Source organism: Denticeps clupeoides, chromosome 11 (assembly GCF_900700375.1).
Source record: "Denticeps clupeoides chromosome 11, fDenClu1.1, whole genome shotgun sequence".
Lineage (NCBI taxonomy): Eukaryota > Metazoa > Chordata > Actinopteri > Clupeiformes > Denticipitidae > Denticeps > Denticeps clupeoides.
The window spans coordinates 22,336,233-22,355,437 of record NC_041717.1 but is presented as its reverse complement, the minus strand read 5'-3'; the positions used below and the strand labels follow the sequence as shown (position 1 = coordinate 22,355,437).

At 45.8% G+C, this 19,205-nt stretch overlaps 2 protein-coding genes across 9 annotated transcripts; both read left to right on the top strand.

The window, feature by feature from the left end:
- The first annotated feature begins 1,645 nt into the window (after positions 1-1,645).
- Positions 1,646-8,444, top strand: LOC114800111 (E3 ubiquitin/ISG15 ligase TRIM25-like). 3 transcript variants are annotated; one of them, XM_028997224.1, is made up of 6 exons: positions 1,646-1,957; positions 2,154-3,396; positions 3,558-3,653; positions 3,866-4,099; positions 4,227-4,386; positions 6,551-8,444. In XM_028997224.1, exons 2-6 carry the CDS (start codon positions 2,833-2,835, stop codon positions 6,613-6,615), a joined length of 1,119 nt encoding a protein of 372 aa, XP_028853057.1. In that variant the 5' UTR covers positions 1,646-1,957; positions 2,154-2,832; the 3' UTR covers positions 6,616-8,444. The 3 variants fall into 3 exon arrangements, with proteins under 3 accessions (XP_028853057.1, XP_028853056.1, XP_028853058.1); XM_028997223.1 differs by having other exon boundaries at positions 1,646-1,979; XM_028997225.1 differs by having other exon boundaries at positions 1,646-1,979; positions 6,469-8,444.
- Positions 8,445-8,751: 307 nt separating this feature from the next.
- LOC114800100 (tripartite motif-containing protein 16-like) lies at positions 8,752-18,587 on the top strand. 6 transcript variants are annotated; one of them, XR_003751328.1, is made up of 11 exons: positions 8,752-9,106; positions 9,281-10,523; positions 10,685-10,780; positions 10,993-11,226; positions 11,354-11,513; positions 14,336-14,395; positions 15,846-15,905; positions 16,062-16,211; positions 17,534-17,734; positions 18,041-18,131; positions 18,252-18,587. XR_003751328.1 is itself a non-coding variant. In XM_028997209.1 (9 exons), the coding sequence occupies exons 2-9, from the start codon at positions 9,960-9,962 to the stop codon at positions 17,758-17,760; spliced, it is 1,551 nt and encodes a 516-aa protein (XP_028853042.1). In that variant the 5' UTR covers positions 8,752-9,106; positions 9,281-9,959; the 3' UTR covers positions 17,761-17,806. The 6 variants fall into 6 exon arrangements, 4 of the variants coding, with proteins under 4 accessions (XP_028853042.1, XP_028853043.1, XP_028853040.1 ...); XR_003751329.1 differs by lacking the exon at positions 17,534-17,734; XM_028997209.1 differs by lacking the exons at positions 18,041-18,131; positions 18,252-18,587 and having other exon boundaries at positions 17,534-17,806.
- Positions 18,588-19,205: the final 618 nt, after the last annotated feature.

Here is a 19,205-nt window from a genome sequence, read left to right as displayed (position 1 = left end):
TGTTTTTACTAACTTTGTGCCCCTCTATAGCTAGGTGATTTAAAAGGGCCACAGTGTCAATTTTACATGCTTCCAGACTCGGAGAAGCCACTAATATATCATCAACGTAAAGTAGAATCTGACTTCCCCCCGGTGGTTGAAATTTGGACATGCTGGCATGCATGGCTTGGGAATATATAGTAGGGCTTTCGCAATAGCCCTGGGGAAGCCTAGTATAGGTGTATCGTTTCCCCTTAGATGTAAAAGCGAACCAAAATTGGCTGTCTGTGTCTATGGGAATGCAGAAAAAGGCATTACTAATGTCGACCACAGTAAATATTTGCGCATCTGGTCTTTAGAATTTGGAATTTAGTAATGTGTGTGGGTCAGGCACACACAGAGCTCGCTGTACTACTGCAGCATTTACTGCCTGCAGATCCTGCACCATTCTCCATCCCACCGAGGGAGCTTGCTTTTTCACCGGGAATATAGGTATATTGCAGGGGGAATAATCTCTCTCTATAATAACCCCTGCTTGCTGTAAGTCACGTATCACTGGTGTGCCTTCTAGTGTGTCAGGTTTAAGCGGATATTGTCTTATGCAAGGCCGATATTCTGTTTTGGGTCTGACTTGTACCGGCAAAATTCCTTTTATCAGTCCAACATCAGACGGTCCTTGTGACCACAATGATTGAGGGATTTGTGCTAGTTCATCTTCATCTTCTTCAGTGAGCAGAAAATGTCACTGGTTTCTGGATGTACTCCAGTCTTAGTCTGTATTGTCCAATACAGCCATTTCCAAATTATGCTCTAATTTGTCCCACATGTCTGCCCAAATCCGTTGCGCTGTCACCTTCTTGAACTATGGTGCCCAACGACTTCCAACTCCTCTCTCTGTTTTTATACAGTGAGATGTGCGGTGGATACCAACCCGGAGCATTGCTAGGTAAAGCGACCCCCGCCCGTCCTTGCCCGTCCGAGTAAACATAAAGAATGACTATGGTTGTTGGCGTGTGTCGTGACAATTTCTTTTCGTATATTGGATCAGGTCAAGGAGAGTTTTTATACCACATGGTGACATGCAGTTTGTCAGAGGGCATGAGCTCCACACCTGTTACGGAGTGGAGACGAGTGCCAAACCTAATTTAAGTAAGCCGTCTCTTCCCAGCAAATTAACAGGGCATTCTGGGATAAAAAGAATGGACACGTTTTACATGATGTTCCTTTGGGGTCTCTCACCCAAACTGGTTTAGAAGCAGTGACTATTGTTGTACCCCCATTTACTGATCTCCCTACTACTCCCTACTAATTCTTCTCCTCCAGTCATGCCGTGTTATCTCCCGGCCCTGCTAGACAGTCTCTGGCTATGTGCCCAGCCTTCCCACAGGACCAGCAGCCTGCTCTCCATTGGCCCTGTGTGTTCCACCCTCGTCCTTGGACACCCCCTCTTCTTGCATGTAGGTTTGTCTCTTTGGTAGACGCTCCATCGCCAAGGTCTTCTTGTTTTTCTTGCTTCTCCGCGGCTGCAGGCCTCCTCTTATCAAGTCGCGGTCATTCTGTTCTGCAAACAGCCTTTAGCCCACCAGTTTCTGAAGAGACTAATGATTCAATGTAGTGCGCATATTAAAAAGATTAATATAGTTTAATGCATGCGAGATATATATATGTCAAAAGGATTAATAGAGTTTAGTACATGTGGGATATATATGTCAAAAAGGTAGTAAAGGTTAATAGCATGATAACTTATATACATTTTCCAACATGTCGTCATTATTTAATAGTCATTTCATTTCCACTGGTTACGTCCCTGGACACTAAGGGCGGTATTGACGTGTTGCTTGCAGGTGCTCTCTCTCTCTCTCTCTCTCTCTCTCTGTGTGTGTGTGTGTGTGCTTTACCTTTTTAGGTTGGATGGGAGGAGATAGTGAAGATCGTGGAGGATGAAGGAATGGTGTGGTGTTGTGGAGGAGAGAGAAGGGTATTTAGCTGTGTGCGTTTGTGTGAGTTTGGATTTATGAACTCTGTTGGTTTGCTCTACATAGTCTGTGTGTGATTGGTTGTGTGTAGATCGTATCACATAGTAAATAAAATTCAAGTGACGTGATTGTCATTGTGAAACACTGCAGCGCAGCACACAGTCACACGGTGTCCTCTGTATTTAACCGTCATGACAGGCGCCCAGGGAGCAGTGTGTGGGCACGAGACCTTCATCAAGGGGACCTCAGTGGCACCTCAGTGGCACCTTGGCGGGTCGGGATTTGAACCGGCAACCTCCCGATTGCATCTCCTTGCCTGCTGCTCCAGTGGATCCCATGTGCAGTGCATACAGTTTGAACATCTAAAACATCTGTAACTAGTGAGCAGAAGATGGAGAGTGTGGCCGGGTTGCCACACAGCATGGAATGGTTTGAAGAACAGTTGGAGAAAAGTTGGAGATGTTGAACCTTTCACCAGGAAACAAGTGCTGAACAAGAAATCTGCTGATGAAGGTTGTGCAAAGCATTAATAAACACGTTCTTCTGGTGTCACTCCCAGACAGCCCACGTTTCATATTCTGCAAGAACAACTGCAGCAGTTCCGTTTTTTATTGTGTAAAAAGTCATAAATGGAACATCACAGTTGAAGAATAATGTGTAATAAGATGGACTAAAGCACCCATGACCGTGTTGTGGATTAAATATGAAAGTCACGTTTAATGTAATGTGGATCCACCCAGAATATGGGAGGGTTTACGCCCCCTTGTGGCTGTAGGAACATCTACGCTCACTCAGAAGCAGGAAGAACCACAGATCTAGAGAAACTAAAGTGAAACGGAACTTATCGCTCTCTGCTCGGTGGGTTTAAAGCAAGAAGATGGCTGAAGGATTTTCAGAAGATCAGGATCTGTTCACGTGTTCAGTCTGTCTGGATCTCCTGAAGGATCCGGTGACTCTTCACTGTGGACACAGTTACTGTCTGAGCTGCATTAAGGGCTGCTGGGATGAAGAAGATCAGAAGGGCGTCTACAACTGTCCACAGTGCAGACGTACCTTCAGACCAAGACCTGATCTACACAAGAACAACGTTATTGCTGATCTGGTGGAGAAGGTGAGGAAGACGAGACGTTACGCTGGACCTGGAGATGTGGAGTGTGACGTCTGCACTGGGAGAAAAGTCAAAGCTGTCAAGTCCTGTCTGGTGTGTCTGGTCTCCTACTGTGAGACTCACTTCAAAGTTCATAATGAAGCAAATCCAGGAGGAAAACACACAGTGACGGATGCTACTGGACCACTGCAGGAGAAGATCTGCTTTAAGCACAACAAAGTCTTTGAGATATTTTGTCGTACTGATCAGACGTTCATCTGTTATCTGTGTATGACGGATAAACACAAAAACCACAATACCGTCTCAGCTGCAGCAGAAAGGACCGAGAAGCAGGTAAGAACTTGAAACCAGTGGAAGAGTCATCAGCTCATTCCACACCTTCTTATTACGAGTGAGTGTGAGATGTTTAGGTCTGAAAGTAACATCACCTTCAGATTCTCACACATCTTATAGATCCCTGAATAGAAATTTCGGGTCGTCATTTTTGACTGCAGAGGCAGTTGGTTGAGACCCAGAGAAGATCCCAGCGGAGACTCCAGGAGAGAGAGAGGGAGCTGCAGGAGCTGAGAGAGGCTGTGGAGACTCTCAAGGTGAGAAGTGAGGGGAGGAGAAGAGACATTTCAGGACTCGGTCTGGTCTCTCCTCCAGTCAGCCAGTGAGGAGCCCAGTGTTGGGACACTTTCCAGTCCCACTGATACGCCACACTGTTGGGGACCAGGCTGCTGTCTGGGGTCCCAGTAGTAGCTGAGTGAGGGTCTGCTGCTTCAAATGGACCCTGTCCTCTCTTTGTGTCTCCTAACAGCACTCTGCAAAGGCAGCAGTGGAGGACAGTGAGAAGATCTTTACTCAGATGATCTGTTCCATTGAGAAGAGATGCTCTGAGGTGTGTGAGCTGATCAGAGATCAGGAGAAGGCTGAACTGAGTCTGGCTGAAGGACACCTGGAGCGACTGGAGCAGGAGATCGTTGATCTGAGGAGGAGAGACGCTGAGCTGGAGCAGCTTTCACACACAGAAGATCACATCCATTTCCTTGAGGTAACATCACTGCTCTCTGATCATCTACAGAACAGGGCGTCCCTCACAAACTGATTTTCACTTCTCCACAGTAAAGTGTGTTTAAGGTCTCTCTCCATTTCTGTCTCTTGTCTGTGTCTCTCTGTAGAGTTTCCCGTCCCTCTGTGTCCCTCCTGGATCTTCAGACGTACCCAACATCACTGTCAACCGCAGCTTCTCCTTTCAGGCTGTAGAGGACTCTGTCTCTGCACTGAAGGCGAAACTTGATGATTTCAGCCAGCGGCAAGTAGAGAAGATCTCCAGATCAGGTAGCATGCAGACTTTCTTAGAGCTCAGGGTCACAGGTCAGGGGCGGTTCTAGACAGGCAATATAAGAGGGGGTCACATCATGGCGACAGGTGGGACCGGGGTGGGGTGAGGTGCTCTGGATAACTGCTTTTGTCATGTAACTGGCTTGTTACTGGACTTTGTCGGGCCTCTACCCTAAGACCTGTCCAACTTGGGCGTCCACTATGAAGGCTAAGCTTCTGGTTTTGCTCTTAGGGTCATTGTGGCACACAACCACGATGAGGTGGCAACTCCTCACTGGGAAAAGGGAAGAATAAAACAGCAAAAAATCAAATAAATTATTCCTCATCAGTGGGTCTGTCACATATTACTTCAGACCGACAGCTCGACATGGGGGGCGATGCTGGTGCATGTTCTCCAGTTCTGGAGCGACCATCACATTCCACATCATCTGAACACAGCGTGAACGCTCTAGCTCAAATATGGCCAAATGTTGATCTCACCAACGCTGGAGAGGGTCAAGCAGGGCGCACTGTCACCTTGGTAACTTCCCTCAGATTGCCAAAGTTCCGTGGATGCAGAATGAAACGTATCTACCTTAAAGAAAGAAAGTCCAGTTGCCACGACTCAACTTTTTAGACAATTTCACCCGGATGACTGAGAATCTTCACAGACCCCCTTCGCCATATGGTTTCTGAATGGTGTCCAATGGCTGAAGGCGGTCAGTTCCTCCCTGGGACCTAACAGTGGTTCTGGATGCTTTGTGTGAGGCTCCATTTGAGCCCATTGAGTTAATGGATCTTAGGGCAGTAGCCATATCTCCTGCCTGTAGGCGTGTTTAAAGGTGTCTTCAGCGGGGCATGCAGAGACATGGTTATACCATGCTTAGGGATGCTAATATTGACCGTTTTAACCGATTATTGCTATCATGTAAATGGTTTAAAATGTTTTTATATACATATATATAATTTATTTATTTGATTACAACCTGGGTCTTCTGGTTCATAGGCGAGAGTGTACTACCACCTACTACTATCACTATTAGTAGTAGTAGTATGAAGTTTTGTGGCATAAATATGCTACACATACGCTATTTGTTAACTCATGGGACGTTATCACATCCAACCACACGTGCCTTCAGACATATTTTGCGGGCAAGCAAGGGGTTCAAGGTTGATCAGTATTGTAGTGGAAACTTTTAATGATCCGTAATAAATCAGAGTGAATGACTCTGGACAGGACTAGAACTTTAGGGACATTTCTCAGGACACTTCTCCTGCGAAAGTCCATTTAACGTCACTTTCCCCAGAGCTGCAATGTCCTCATCGCTTCCCTGATTAATACGGCCGATTAGCAGCTTTTCGAACTTCATGGGATGGTAGCTTCCTACAGTACAGCTCCAGCTGTGGTGCTTCTCGTAGTAGTGGCAGAGGCTGGTCCTCCTGTGCGATGGCAGGAACTCGTACACGCTGACCTTCTCACAGAGGTTCATCATCACAGCAATGCCTACAAAGCAACATGTTATTATAATATAAAGCAGGACTAGGGCCATTATGCCATTAAATAGTCAAAAAGGAGCCTAAAGCCAAGAGACAGAATCATCTACTGAAGAAGAAGCCAATGTAATTGTACATCTACCGCACTGCAACAAAATTAAAAACCTCATGTAGTTGAGGCACTGAACTGAAGTTGAGGGAACTTCAAAAATGCCTTAAATATTGAAGTTTTCTTTATACAGTGAATACATGTAATACAATGAGCCGTTACGGCACTTTTACATCAGCCGCCCTTATCCAGAGCGACTCACAGGCAGTAGTTACAGGGACAGTCCCCCCCTGGGGACACTCAGGGTTCCGTGTCCTGCTCAGGGACATGATGGTACTGAGTGGGGTTCGAACCTGGGACTCTGCAGGTTTTACTCACCTTGCATGCCGGTGGATGGAGGATTCGGTACAATATTGGGGACGGAATTGTCCTGAATCACATCCCAGAGGTTCCAGTGGAAGGCTGGACCCAGGATGTAGAAGGGCTGTTCTGGGAACAGTTTACGATACTGCTGGTAGAGCTTGAAGAATTTAAAATCTGGTTTCTTATACCACTAGGGGGAAGAAAAATGAAGAACTATATGTGGTGAAGTTCCTTTCGTTTCTCTGTAAAGATCTGACGGGGACTTACTTGTGTCAGGTTCTTCGAGTAAGGAGCTGGATCCCAGACGATCAGAGTCCCCGTCTTGTAATCAGGAGATCTGAAGAACTTGTTCCACTGCAGAACCACTAACTTGGTGCAATAACACAACGTCAGCAAGACGTCAGGCAACGTTGGCCAATTAAAGGTCAGGACAGAATGTTCATGGTTCTAAACGTTCTACCTTGGAGTTGACCAGACGGATTGTAGTTTTATTCCCTACATCCTGGCTGTAGCCAGTAGTTGTTGCAGAATTAAACCGGATTACGGCGTCGTGGGAGTCTGAAAGAGGACAGGAACTCAAATAACAGTTGGTAGTCCCAACAATCCATAGTCCACGTCTAGCCACACCCTTTCTATCTACTCTGCAGCGTTGGCCTTTGTTTGCCCTCCCAGATCCCAGTGTGCAGAATTGTTTACGGCCTCCGTTATAAAAACTCTCACCTGCTGCAGCCATGTTCTACCTCCTCACTACGGCAGCCCAGCGACTGTTTTTAATGACTTATTTCCCGCAAGTCCCGGAGGATGTCCGAGTGAGTGATGAGACGAACATGGTGAATGGGGTGACGTTGTACGCAGCCAAACTGACCACGGACCAATGGCAGGCCTGATAAACCCGGCACTGGTTGAACACAGGTTAATCGCCTGGTGAAAAACATTGACTGGTTGCCGCTCCTGTGCTCCCTGCATGGCAGGCAAGGCCAAGCGCAAGTGTTCATGCAACACGTATGTAAGAAAGGTAAAAAAAAAGGATTTATTTTGAATGGCTCTAACGATCATGTTAATATCAAAGTGATCTGTTCACCGGGTAAACAAGCTGGAACCACCGTGGACCTGGTGGACCTGGCCGACAGAAAAACTGGGTGCTTCAAACACACATTCACACAGGTTGAAAGGGGTTAAACTTTACCAATTCATAAATACTCCTAAATTACAGTCATAATTAACAGTTTCATGCCTGTTCACCTCCTTCGTAACAGATTTGAATATTCTGTATTTTGGAACCTGCACCATGGTGCTTACCAATCTCCGGTCCCAGTCCCGAGTTGAGTAAAGCTCCTGCAGACGTGACCACAGCGCAGCTCCTCAGAGGACCCAGGGTTTCTTCCAGGCTTTTTGAAGGAAAGCTCCTCTCCCACTCGTCCCCTGAAAACGGCCCATCTCCCAGCTTCATGACGCTGAGAGGGACCTGCTTCTTCAGCGCACACATGATCTCCTTCCGAGTCCGATTCTCACTGCGACCTTCCACCATCCGTCTCACGCCAAAGTAGCCGGACGGCTTCCCTCTGACGTCCCCTGAGACGTTCCCGGTCCTGGGAGGACAGGCCACCGGCTGGTCTGTAGAGTGTCTGTAGAGTCCACTTTGTGACATAGCAACGTAGATCCTTGCAGTGATGTGAGCTCTGTAGAAAACAATGGTCACCGTGACAGATATGAAGAGGGCGCAGATGAACAACTTTACGAATGGAAGCATCGCTGGAGAACCGCTGGAGAACTTGAGGCGTCTGTCCTGTCAAACGGACAGTGCCAATAAGGAAGTTCCTTAAGTAAATGTTTAACAAGCTCGTTTTCAGAAGCTGGATGTGTCTCTCATTTCAAGAAATAGATTCAGTTCTTTTTGGAGATAAATGTGTAAATATGCTATTAGGAAAATGTTTTTTTTTGTTTTGTTTTTTTTAAATGAGGAAATGCTTTTAATCTCTACCATAAAAACCCCATATTCCTAAAACAAAAGAAATCAGGATTATATCTGAATTCGTATTTTTGAATAGTTAAAAAAAACACTTAGTACGACTATATTGTCGTGTTAGAGTTGTACGCCGTTCCAACACTTATAAACCAGAGAAGAATGACACGAAGAAGTTGAGCTCTTTTACTTGCAAGGAGAGCGATCAGAGACGACCAATACAGCAGCCTCCAAAAAGCTCTGCCGTCTCTTCCGCTTCCTCTCTTTTTATTCAATAATAGGGCGGTACATTCATCACAGGATCACACCAAATAAGCTTATAATTTGCATGTAGGTTTGTCTCTTTGGTAGACGCTCCATCGCCAAGGTCTTCTTGTTTTTCTTGCTTCTCCGCGGCTGCAGGCCTCCTCTTATCAAGTCGCGGTCATTCTGTTCTGCAAACAGCCTTTAGCCCACCAGTTTCTGAAGAGACTAATGATTCAATGTAGTGCGCATATTAAAAAGATTAATATAGTTTAATGCATGCGAGATATATATATATGTCAAAAGGATTAATAGAGTTTAGTACATGTGGGATATATATGTCAAAAAGGTAGTAAAGGTTAATAGCATGATAACTTATATACATTTTCCAACATGTCGTCATTATTTAATAGTCATTTCATTTCCACTGGTTACGTCCCTGGACACTAAGGGCGGTATTGACGTGTTGCTTGCAGGTGCTCTCTCTCTCTCTCTCTCTCTGTGTGTGTGTGTGTGTGCTTTACCTTTTTAGGTTGGATGGGAGGAGATAGTGAAGATCGTGGAGGATGAAGGAATGGTGTGGTGTTGTGGAGGAGAGAGAAGGGTATTTAGCTGTGTGCGTTTGTGTGAGTTTGGATTTATGAACTCTGTTGGTTTGCTCTACATAGTCTGTGTGTGATTGGTTGTGTGTAGATCGTATCACATAGTAAATAAAATTCAAGTGACGTGATTGTCATTGTGAAACACTGCAGCGCAGCACACAGTCACACGGTGTCCTCTGTATTTAACCGTCATGACAGGCGCCCAGGGAGCAGTGTGTGGGCACGAGACCTTCATCAAGGGGACCTCAGTGGCACCTCAGTGGCACCTTGGCGGGTCGGGATTTGAACCGGCAACCTCCCGATTGCATCTCCTTGCCTGCTGCTCCAGTGGATCCCATGTGCAGTGCATACAGTTTGAACATCTAAAACATCTGTAACTAGTGAGCAGAAGATGGAGAGTGTGGCCGGGTTGCCACACAGCATGGAATGGTTTGAAGAACAGTTGGAGAAAAGTTGGAGATGTTGAACCTTTCACCAGGAAACAAGTGCTGAACAAGAAATCTGCTGATGAAGGTTGTGCAAAGCATTAATAAACACGTTCTTCTGGTGTCACTCCCAGACAGCCCACGTTTCATATTCTGCAAGAACAACTGCAGCAGTTCCGTTTTTTATTGTGTAAAAAGTCATAAATGGAACATCACAGTTGAAGAATAATGTGTAATAAGATGGACTAAAGCACCCATGACCGTGTTGTGGATTAAATATGAAAGTCACGTTTAATGTAATGTGGATCCACCCAGAATATGGGAGGGTTTACGCCCCCTTGTGGCTGTAGGAACATCTACGCTCACTCAGAAGCAGGAAGAACCACAGATCTAGAGAAACTAAAGTGAAACGGAACTTATCGCTCTCTGCTCGGTGGGTTTAAAGCAAGAAGATGGCTGAAGGATTTTCAGAAGATCAGGATCTGTTCACGTGTTCAGTCTGTCTGGATCTCCTGAAGGATCCGGTGACTCTTCACTGTGGACACAGTTACTGTCTGAGCTGCATTAAGGGCTGCTGGGATGAAGAAGATCAGAATGGCGTCTACAGCTGTCCACAGTGCAGACGTACCTTCAGACCAAGACCTGATCTACACAAGAACAACGTTATTGCTGATCTGGTGGAGAAGGTGAGGAAGACGAGACGTTACGCTGGACCTGGAGATGTGGAGTGTGACGTCTGCACTGGGAGAAAAGTCAAAGCTGTCAAGTCCTGTCTGGTGTGTCTGGTCTCCTACTGTGACACTCACTTCAAAGTTCATAATGAAGCAAATCCAGGAGGAAAACACACAGTGATGGATGCTACTGGACCACTGCAGGAGAAGATCTGCTTTAAGCACAACAAAGTCTTTGAGATATTTTGTCGTACTGATCAGACGTTCATCTGTTATCTGTGTATGACGGATAAACACAAAAACCACAATACCGTCTCAGCTGCAGCAGAAAGGACCGAGAAGCAGGTAAGAACTTGAAACCAGTGGAAGAGTCATCAGCTCATTCCACACCTTCTTATTACGAGTGAGTGTGAGATGTTTAGGTCTGAAAGTAACATCACCTTCAGATTCTCACACATCTTATAGATCCCTGAATAGAAATTTCGGGTCGTCATTTTTGACTGCAGAGGCAGTTGGTTGAGACCCAGAGAAGATCCCAGCGGAGACTCCAGGAGAGAGAGAAGGAGCTGCAGGAGCTGAGAAAGGCTGTGGAGACTCTCAAGGTGAGAAGTGAGGGGAGGAGAAGAGACATTTCAGGACTCGGTCTGGTCTCTCCTCCAGTCAGCCAGTGAGGAGCCCAGTGTTGGGACACTTTCCAGTCCCACTGATACACCACACTGTTGGGGACCAGGCTGCTGTCTGGGGTCCCAGTAGTAGCTGAGTGAGGGTCTGCTGCTTCAAATGGACCCTGTCCTCTCTCTGTGTCTCCTAACAGCACTCTGCAAAGGCAGCAGTGGAGGACAGTGAGAAGATCTTTACTCAGATGATCTGTTCCATTGAGAAGAGATGCTCTGAGGTGTGTGAGCTGATCAGAGATCAGGAGAAGGCTGAACTGAGTCGTGCTGAAGGACACCTGGAGCGACTGGAGCAGGAGATCGTTGATCTGAGGAGGAGAGACGCTGAGCTGGAGCAGCTTTCACACACAGAAGATCACATCCATTTCCTTGAGGTAACATCACTGCTCTCTGATCATCTACAGAACAGGGCGTCCCTCACAAACTGATTTTCACTTCTCCACAGTAAAGTATGTTTAAAGTCTCTCTCCATTTCTGTCTCTTGTCTGTGTCTCTCTGTAGAGTTTCCCGTCCCTCTGTGTCCCTCCTGGATCTTCAGACGTACCCAACATCACTGTCAACCGCAGCTTCTCCTTTCAGGCTGTAGAGGACTCTGTCTCTGCACTGAAGGCGAAACTTGATGATTTCAGCCAGTGGCAAGTAGAGAAGATCTCCAGATCAGGTAGCATGCAGACTTTCTTAGAGCTCAGGGTCACAGGTCAGGGGCGGTTCTAGACAGGCAATATAAGAGGGGGTCACATCATGGCGACAGGTGGGACCGGGGTGGGGTGAGGTGCTCTGGATAACTGCTTTTGTCATGTAACTGGCTTGTTACTGGACTTTGTCGGGCCTCTACCCTAAGACCTGTCCAACTTGGGCGTCCACTATGAAGGCTAAGCTTCTGGTTTTGCTCTTAGGGTCATTGTGGCACACAACCACGATGAGGTGGCAACTCCTCACTGGGAAAAGGGAAGAATAAAACAGCAAAAAATCAAATAAATTATTCCTCATCAGTGGGTCTGTCACATATTACTTCAGACCGACAGCTCGACATGGGGGGCGATGCTGGTGCATGTTCTCCAGTTCTGGAGTGACCATCACATTCCACATCATCTGAACACAGCGTGAATGCTCTAGCTCAAATATGGCCAAATGTTGATCTCACCAACGCTGGAGAGGGTCAAGCAGGGCGCACTGTCACCTTGGTAACTTCCCTCAGATTGCCAAAGTTCCGTGGATGCAGAATGAAACGTATCTACCTTAAAGAAAGAAAGTCCAGTTGCCACGACTCAACTTTTTAGACAATTTCACCCGGATGACTGAGAATCTTCACAGACCCCCTTCGCCATATGGTTTCTGAATGGTGTCCAATGGCTGAAGGCGGTCAGTTCCTCCCTGGGACCTAACAGTGGTTCTGGATGCTTTGTGTGAGGCTCCATTTGAGCCCATTGAGTTAATGGATCTTAGGGCAGTAGCCATATCTCCTGCCTGTAGGCGTGTTTAAAGGTGTCTTCAGCGGGGCATGCAGAGACATGGTTATACCATGCTTAGGGATGCTAATATTGACCGTTTTAACCGATTATTGCTATCATGTAAATGGTTTAAAATGTTTTTATATACATATATATAATTTATTTATTTGATTACAACCTGGGTCTTCTGGTTCATAGGCGAGAGTGTACTACCACCTACTACTATCACTATTAGTAGTAGTAGTAAGAAGTTTTGTGGCATAAATATGCTACACATACGCTATTTGTTAACTCATGGGACGTTATCACGTCCAACCACACGTGCCTTCAGACATATTTTGCGGGCAAGCAAGATGAAGCGAGCGAAATGAAGTACTGTGTGGGACCATTTGGACAGAAAGGCAGACGAAGTCACTTGAAAAGTACGATGCACTATCACTTGCGAAGCAAACATCCACAAGCATTGTGCAATGAAGGAGGACAAGCACCGGGGAGAAGATGTGATGCACGCCGATCCAAAGAGAAAACTGAGGAGAATCTGCACAATGATGGTTCAGGACATTATGGCCATCAGCCTCGTCCGTGGTGAAGGTTTTCGAGAGCTGCTGAGCTATATTGAGCCTAATTACGATATCCCAGCAAGACCTGCTATTACCCGTAGAATTGAAGCTTAAAACACGACTCAGTTGCACAAAGTTTGTGGGCCTTACGACTGGCTGCTGGACGGAAGCTATATAACAATAACTAGCCAGTACATGGCCAGTTAATTCAGCTGTTTTACTAACACACAGCTGAGCCCATGTCTGACCTTCAAACCCTCAAAGGGGTTTCAGCGTGTTTTCTTCTTTTCATCTTAATTAGTTATTTAAATAAAACATTTCTTTTATTCTTTTTATTTATATTCATTTGCCTTTTTCAGCATTTACCGGACGTCCTTATCCAGAGCGACGTACAATCAGTAGTTACAGGGACAGTCTCCCCCTGGAGACACTCAGGGTTAAGTGTCTTGCTCAGGGACACGATGGTAGTAAGTGGGGTTTGAACCTGGGTCTTCTGGTTCTGGCTACTACCGAGCACTGGATAACGAACAGCGGTTATCGCTTGGGAAAATGAATCGAAATGAGCATCCCTAGCCATACTTCTCGTGTTGTACCTCGTTCCTCTCCCTCGGGGAACAGGGGATATATGCACAACCTGACCTTATATAAAGGGGGTGGGGCTCTGTGTCTGGGTCCTCCAGTCAGCTGGTGCTCATTGGATCAAGAAGGAAACACCTCTCTGCCCCACTGAACAAGCATAGATATTCATTTTTTGCTTGTTGGTACTAATGAGTCGCTATGATTTTGACGACGATTTATTAAAACACGTCTTTCTTTGCTGTACTAAGGACTGACATGAAAAAATAAACTCGCATTTACAATTTTTCCAATTTCACCGAGACAAATTTACAAGCAGCGAACCATAACGGATACGTACTACAAACCAGAAGTTCGTGTTTGCTGATCATTTACTGTGCGAGCTCGACCCAATCAGATCATTTGCATTTGGTGCAGTGGTGGCCCATCGGTAAATGAAGCGGCCTCGGAAGGTTGTCGGTTCGAATCCCCTTGATCTCGGTACCGTCCCCACACGCTACTGCCCGGGCGCCTGTCATGGTGCCCACTGCTCACCAAGGGTGACGGTTAAATACAGAGGACACGTTTCACCGTGTCACCGTGTGCTGTGCTGCAGTGTTTCACAATGACAATCACGTCACCTTCACTTACAGTGAATGGATGTTTAGTTGGAGGGAGGGGAGGAGCCAACAAGAGGCGAATCCCATCATCTAATACGTGCCTTTTCCAGTCGATTATTTATCTACTTTAGTAAATCTTGTCCATATTCAGTTTGTGGGTAATGTTTTATTTTCTTTATCAACTTTGATTTAAGGGGACAGGAGGTTTGTTTAAGGGGGCGCTGCTCCGTCTTGCCCCAGCAGAGAGCCGGCCCCATGATGTCATGAATGAAATTCTACTTTTCTCTTCGTTCTTAGCTGCGGATCCTTTGTACATCGAAGTCAAGAGAAAACGCAGTAAAGATGATCCACCAACCAGTAAGTCAGCGCTGCTTTATTATCTTTATTTCATGTCTCCTGTAGGATGAGCTGGTCTCGGAACATATTGGTCGCATATCAGAAACAACAGAAATGAAAAGAATGACGAGTCTCAAGTTGATTAGCACCGGTAGTTTATTGTCGCAGTTACATGTAAAGATTGTAGGTAAAAATGGTACCAGTGTTAAAGAAAAAAGAGAATAAAAAAGGGATAGAGGAAGAGAGAAAAGGCCAGGAACCAGGCTTCAGAGGCAGAAGCCGCTTGGCCCAGGAGAAACGGGGGTAGAGAGAAAGCCCCAGAAGCTGGGAGAGAAGAAGAGAAGAGCCCACAGACCACAAGAGTAAACTTTTATACTCGGAAGTAGGCTCCCCAAAAAAGTAATGGAAGTAGAATCCAGATCCTGTACGAGATAAATCCATGCTGCTATGAAGCAGAAAGCCCTACTGGTAACAGGCTTCATACTGAAGACCAAAAGATGAACCATCAGTTGTGAGAAGTGATCTGGGTTTTCTGTGTTGACCTGCTGGACTGAAGATGATTGTAAAGTCCATCAACACGACACACATAGTGATGATTAGTGAGGAGCTGCGTAGCGACGTGAACCTGAACATGACCACAGTCTACCTGGCTGGTAGCTAGACCTCTTATCAGTAGTTAGTGATGATGTTTCTACTGCTGGTAGAATGTAGTCATGTGATCATTATCAGCAAGAGAGGAGGTGCAACAACTGATGGACTGGTGCAAGGTCAACAATCAATTTTGGACAAAACGTAGAGAGACAACTCTCCACTGAACGTCGACGGATCTTGTGTGGAGATCGTCAGGAACACAAAGTTCCTCGGTGTTCATCTAGACGAGGAACCTCTCCTGAAATCTCAACTCCAGCTCAACTTCAAAGAAGTTTGAAGCGGAGAGTGAGGACAGCTGAGAAGATCATCAAAGTCTCTCTTCCCTCCATAGCAGATATTTACCACACGCTGCATCAGGAAACCACCAGCATTGTGAAGGACTCTACACCGAACCACCCGGACCCTCACTGTCAGACTACGCAACAGCTTCATTCCACAGGCCATCAGACACCTGAACACTCATGGACTTTCCACTCTGGACCGACACACTCATCCACACACACACACACACACACACTCCCCCTGTTATTTTGTAATATTATCTGTAATATCACCTTTTAATGCACCGCTCCATTTTGCACAGTATTTTATTTTGCACATTAATTCTTCATTTTACCTGTTTAGCGCTGTCTGTCTCATACATGTTTTTTTTGTGTCCCCTGGTTGTCTGTGTCACACACGTGCACTTTATGTCAGTACGTAACGTTGTCTAAGCAGCAGGTTCCGGAGGAACGCTATTTCGTTTCACTACGTACCGTCTAACATGTATATACAGAAATGACAATAAAGCTCAACTTCAACTTCCTCTCTGTCTCCATAGTGACCGGAGTCCTGCCTGGTCTGTACACAGAACCTAGAACCAGAGAGGAGTTTTTACGACGTGAGTTCATTCACAATATGAGACATAAATCGTAAAAGTACAGCTTCATCCAATCACTGTAGAGCTTTTTAAAAACAAATCTGTAAATCTTATTTTACTGATTTTAATAAAAAGTTCTATTCAGTGGAACATCTGTCCTGTTTTTACCTCCATCAGATTCCTGTCAGTTCACCCTGGATCCAAACACAGTAAATAAAAACCTCCATCTGTCTGAGGAGGACAGAAGAGTGACGTGGAGACCACAGGAACAGCCATATCCTGATCATCCAGAGAGATTTGATGTGTGTCAGGTTCTGTGTAGAGAAGGTGTGTCTGGACGCTGCTACTGGGAGGTGGAGTGGACTGGTGACTGGGTTTCTATTTCAGTCTCATATAGAACCATCAGCAGGAAAGTGGGGAGTAAAGCGTGTTGGTTTGGATCTAATGATCAGTCCTGGAGTTTGGTCTGCTCTACATCCAGCCCCTCGTTCCTCCACAATAACAATGTGACCAAACTCCCTCCAGACTCCATCTCCTCCAGAATAGGAGTGTATGTGGACCACAGTGCAGGAACTCTGTCCTTCTACAGCGTCTCTGACACAATGACCCTCCTGCACAGAGTCCAGACCACCTTCACCCAGCCCCTCCATCCTGGGTTCAGGCTTTATATCAAATCATCGCTGAAGCTTCGGTGATAAACATGGAATCAGAATAGAGTAAATAGTGTAGATTATAAACCACACACACAATGTGTGACATGTCGCTTAGTTCTCTGATGAGTGTTATTCATTTTTGAAATGGCACCAACATCCACAGTTTCTTCTACGTTTCAGATACAGACGTACTGTATGTGGATTTTGGGCGATATAAGAAATAAATGTTGTTGTTGGAGAACAATCGACCTGAAACTTGCTTAGCACCAGATCCTGTTTTAAACGACCTCTGTTATCCGGCTCGGAATCCGGTCGGCGTCAGGTTTGAAGAGGCTGTGACCATCTTAGACGCTGCGTTCCTAGTTCTGATTGTCTTCTTCTCACGCCGATCGTCATGTGGATTGTCCTCGTCTGTTCCCAGTTGACCGTGATGAAACCGAACCACCGCCGTACCCCTGACGACTCTTCCGGCTCAGAGTACGACTGACCAAGCCCTTCTGATTCCGACCGGTTCCGATTGACCATTCTCAAGCCAGTCTTGTTCTCCTCCACAGTAGACCCCGCTCCTCGTCTTCCTCCCACCTCCGTTCCGTTTCCGCCATGTCACAACAAACCAAACACCATCGCACGGCCAGCCCAAGTCCCCTGGCTTCCAGATCTTTTCAAATTTTTATCACCAGAGATGGATGTAGACCATTCATCCCGCCGTGAATCAGATTTTTATTTGTCCCGGAGGAAGCTGTTTTGTGTGGTGACTCCATAAATGCAACTGAATAGAATAAATTTTTTTTACATTTTAATATTTTTTTATTAATTAAATAGAGTATAATAAATGTTAGAAAACCATAATATAAATATTGTAAAAATATTGTACACATATTAAGATATAACATCTGAATAATAAACTGACTCCTCTCCAACATAAAAAGTAAATGACATTTTTTGAACTCATGTTTCTTAATATTATTTCTTCATGTCCATTACAATGGACGCCAGGACAAGATGGACATAAAATGTCAGAAAAACTTGATAACCATCACCAGAAAAACCTGGAGCCTGCGAGAAAAAGAGAAAAGACACGACGTGCACGTGGACACAACAGACGTATGAATGTACAAAATCTGTCTACTCGAGAAGACGTTAACTTGTGGACTTGTAAGAGCCCGATGACAGAAGAAGACTCGGGGTTTGGTAGAGGTATACTACCAGTCCAACTCCTATAACGTCAAACATTATCACTTCTAACCATTAAAACTATACTGAATTCAATACTGGATTTGTTTGTCCAGCATAAACATAAGCGTATGTGCTTGACTGAAAATGGACACGTCCAATGTCTGTCACTCTCTCAGAGCATCAGCGTTGCCAGATCCTATGTTGCAGTATTGTACCAGCAGATTAAAATGATCCTATTTTGAGAAAGATTATTATACACACGCAATAATAACACATATCATGATAGGCTGCGCATATTACAGTGTATAATGCAACATTTACCTACAGAACGTTCGTTAAAAGCACCAGGATGAGTCCCTACACTGAACAGCTGCAGACTTTAATAATCCGGCTGGTCCTGGATCAGCTTCGGCCCCTGGTGAGCTCATCACTGGACCCACTTCAGTTTGCCTTCCAGCCTGGCACTGGAGTGGACGTTTCCATCATTCACCTCCTACATCGTTCCCTCTGTGAAAATCTTGTTCTTTGATTTCTCAAGAGCCTTCAACACCATCCTACCCACAATCCTGAGCGAGTGAATCATCACCTCACAACATGGATCCTGGACTACCTCACCAACCAACCACAGGGATGTGTGGTTCCTCTTCACCAACTACACTGCAGACTTCACCTTCAACTCCACCAACTGCTTCCTGCAGAAGTTCTCTGAAGACTCAGCAATAGTCGGCCTCATCACAAATGGGGACGACAAGGAGCACAGAGAACTGACCAGGAACTTTGTGGACTGGTGCCAGCAGAGCTACCTTTCAACACTGGAAAGACCAAGGAGCTGGTGGTAGACACAAACATCCTCCACTGCAACCACTGAACATCCAGGGTCTGGACATTGAGGCTGTGGAGAACTACAGGCACCTTGGTGTTCATCTGAACAATAAACTGGACTGGACTCACAACTCTGATGCCCTCTACCTGCTGTGGAGGCTCAGGTCTTTTGGGGTGAAGGGTCCACTGTTGAAGACCTTTTATGACTCTGTGGTGGCCTCAGCCATCTTTTATGGTGTGGTCTGCTGGGGAGGTAGCCTCTCTGCTGGGGACAGGAAGAGACTGAACAGGCTGATCCGGAGGGCCAGCTCTGTTCTAGGAAGTCTTCTGGACCCAGTGGAGGTGGTCAGTGACAGGACAACATCTCCCACCTCATGCAGGAGACCCTGATAGCACCAAACAGCTCCTTCAGTGGATTCAGAAGGTCTTTTCTGTCTTATTTCTTGTCGTATGTTACAAGTATGTCTGCACAGCCAGGTGAAAACAGAGATCTGGACCTGGTCGTGCTAATGGATTAAAAATGAAGGGGGAAAATAATCGCACATTATGGGATTTTTGGAGTTATTGATCACACCGAGCGTATAATTGTCTGGCAACACTGCAGCGCACGCTCAGTCATGACGTGATTGGATAATCAGGATCCAATCAGTAACCAGCATTGCTGACATTA

Coding starts and splice junctions, on each gene's coding strand:
- LOC114800111 (XM_028997224.1), top strand. CDS start 2,833: ATGGCTGAAGGATTTTCAGAAGATCAGGATCTGTTCACGTGTTCAGTC. Junction 3,397..3,557: donor CAGAAAGGACCGAGAAGCAG/GTAAGAACTTGA, acceptor TTTTGACTGCAG/AGGCAGTTGGTTGAGACCCA. Junction 4,100..4,226: donor ATCACATCCATTTCCTTGAG/GTAACATCACTG, acceptor GTCTCTCTGTAG/AGTTTCCCGTCCCTCTGTGT.
- LOC114800100 (XM_028997207.1), top strand. CDS start 9,960: ATGGCTGAAGGATTTTCAGAAGATCAGGATCTGTTCACGTGTTCAGTC. Junction 10,524..10,684: donor CAGAAAGGACCGAGAAGCAG/GTAAGAACTTGA, acceptor TTTTGACTGCAG/AGGCAGTTGGTTGAGACCCA. Junction 14,396..15,845: donor TAAAGATGATCCACCAACCA/GTAAGTCAGCGC, acceptor CTGTCTCCATAG/TGACCGGAGTCCTGCCTGGT.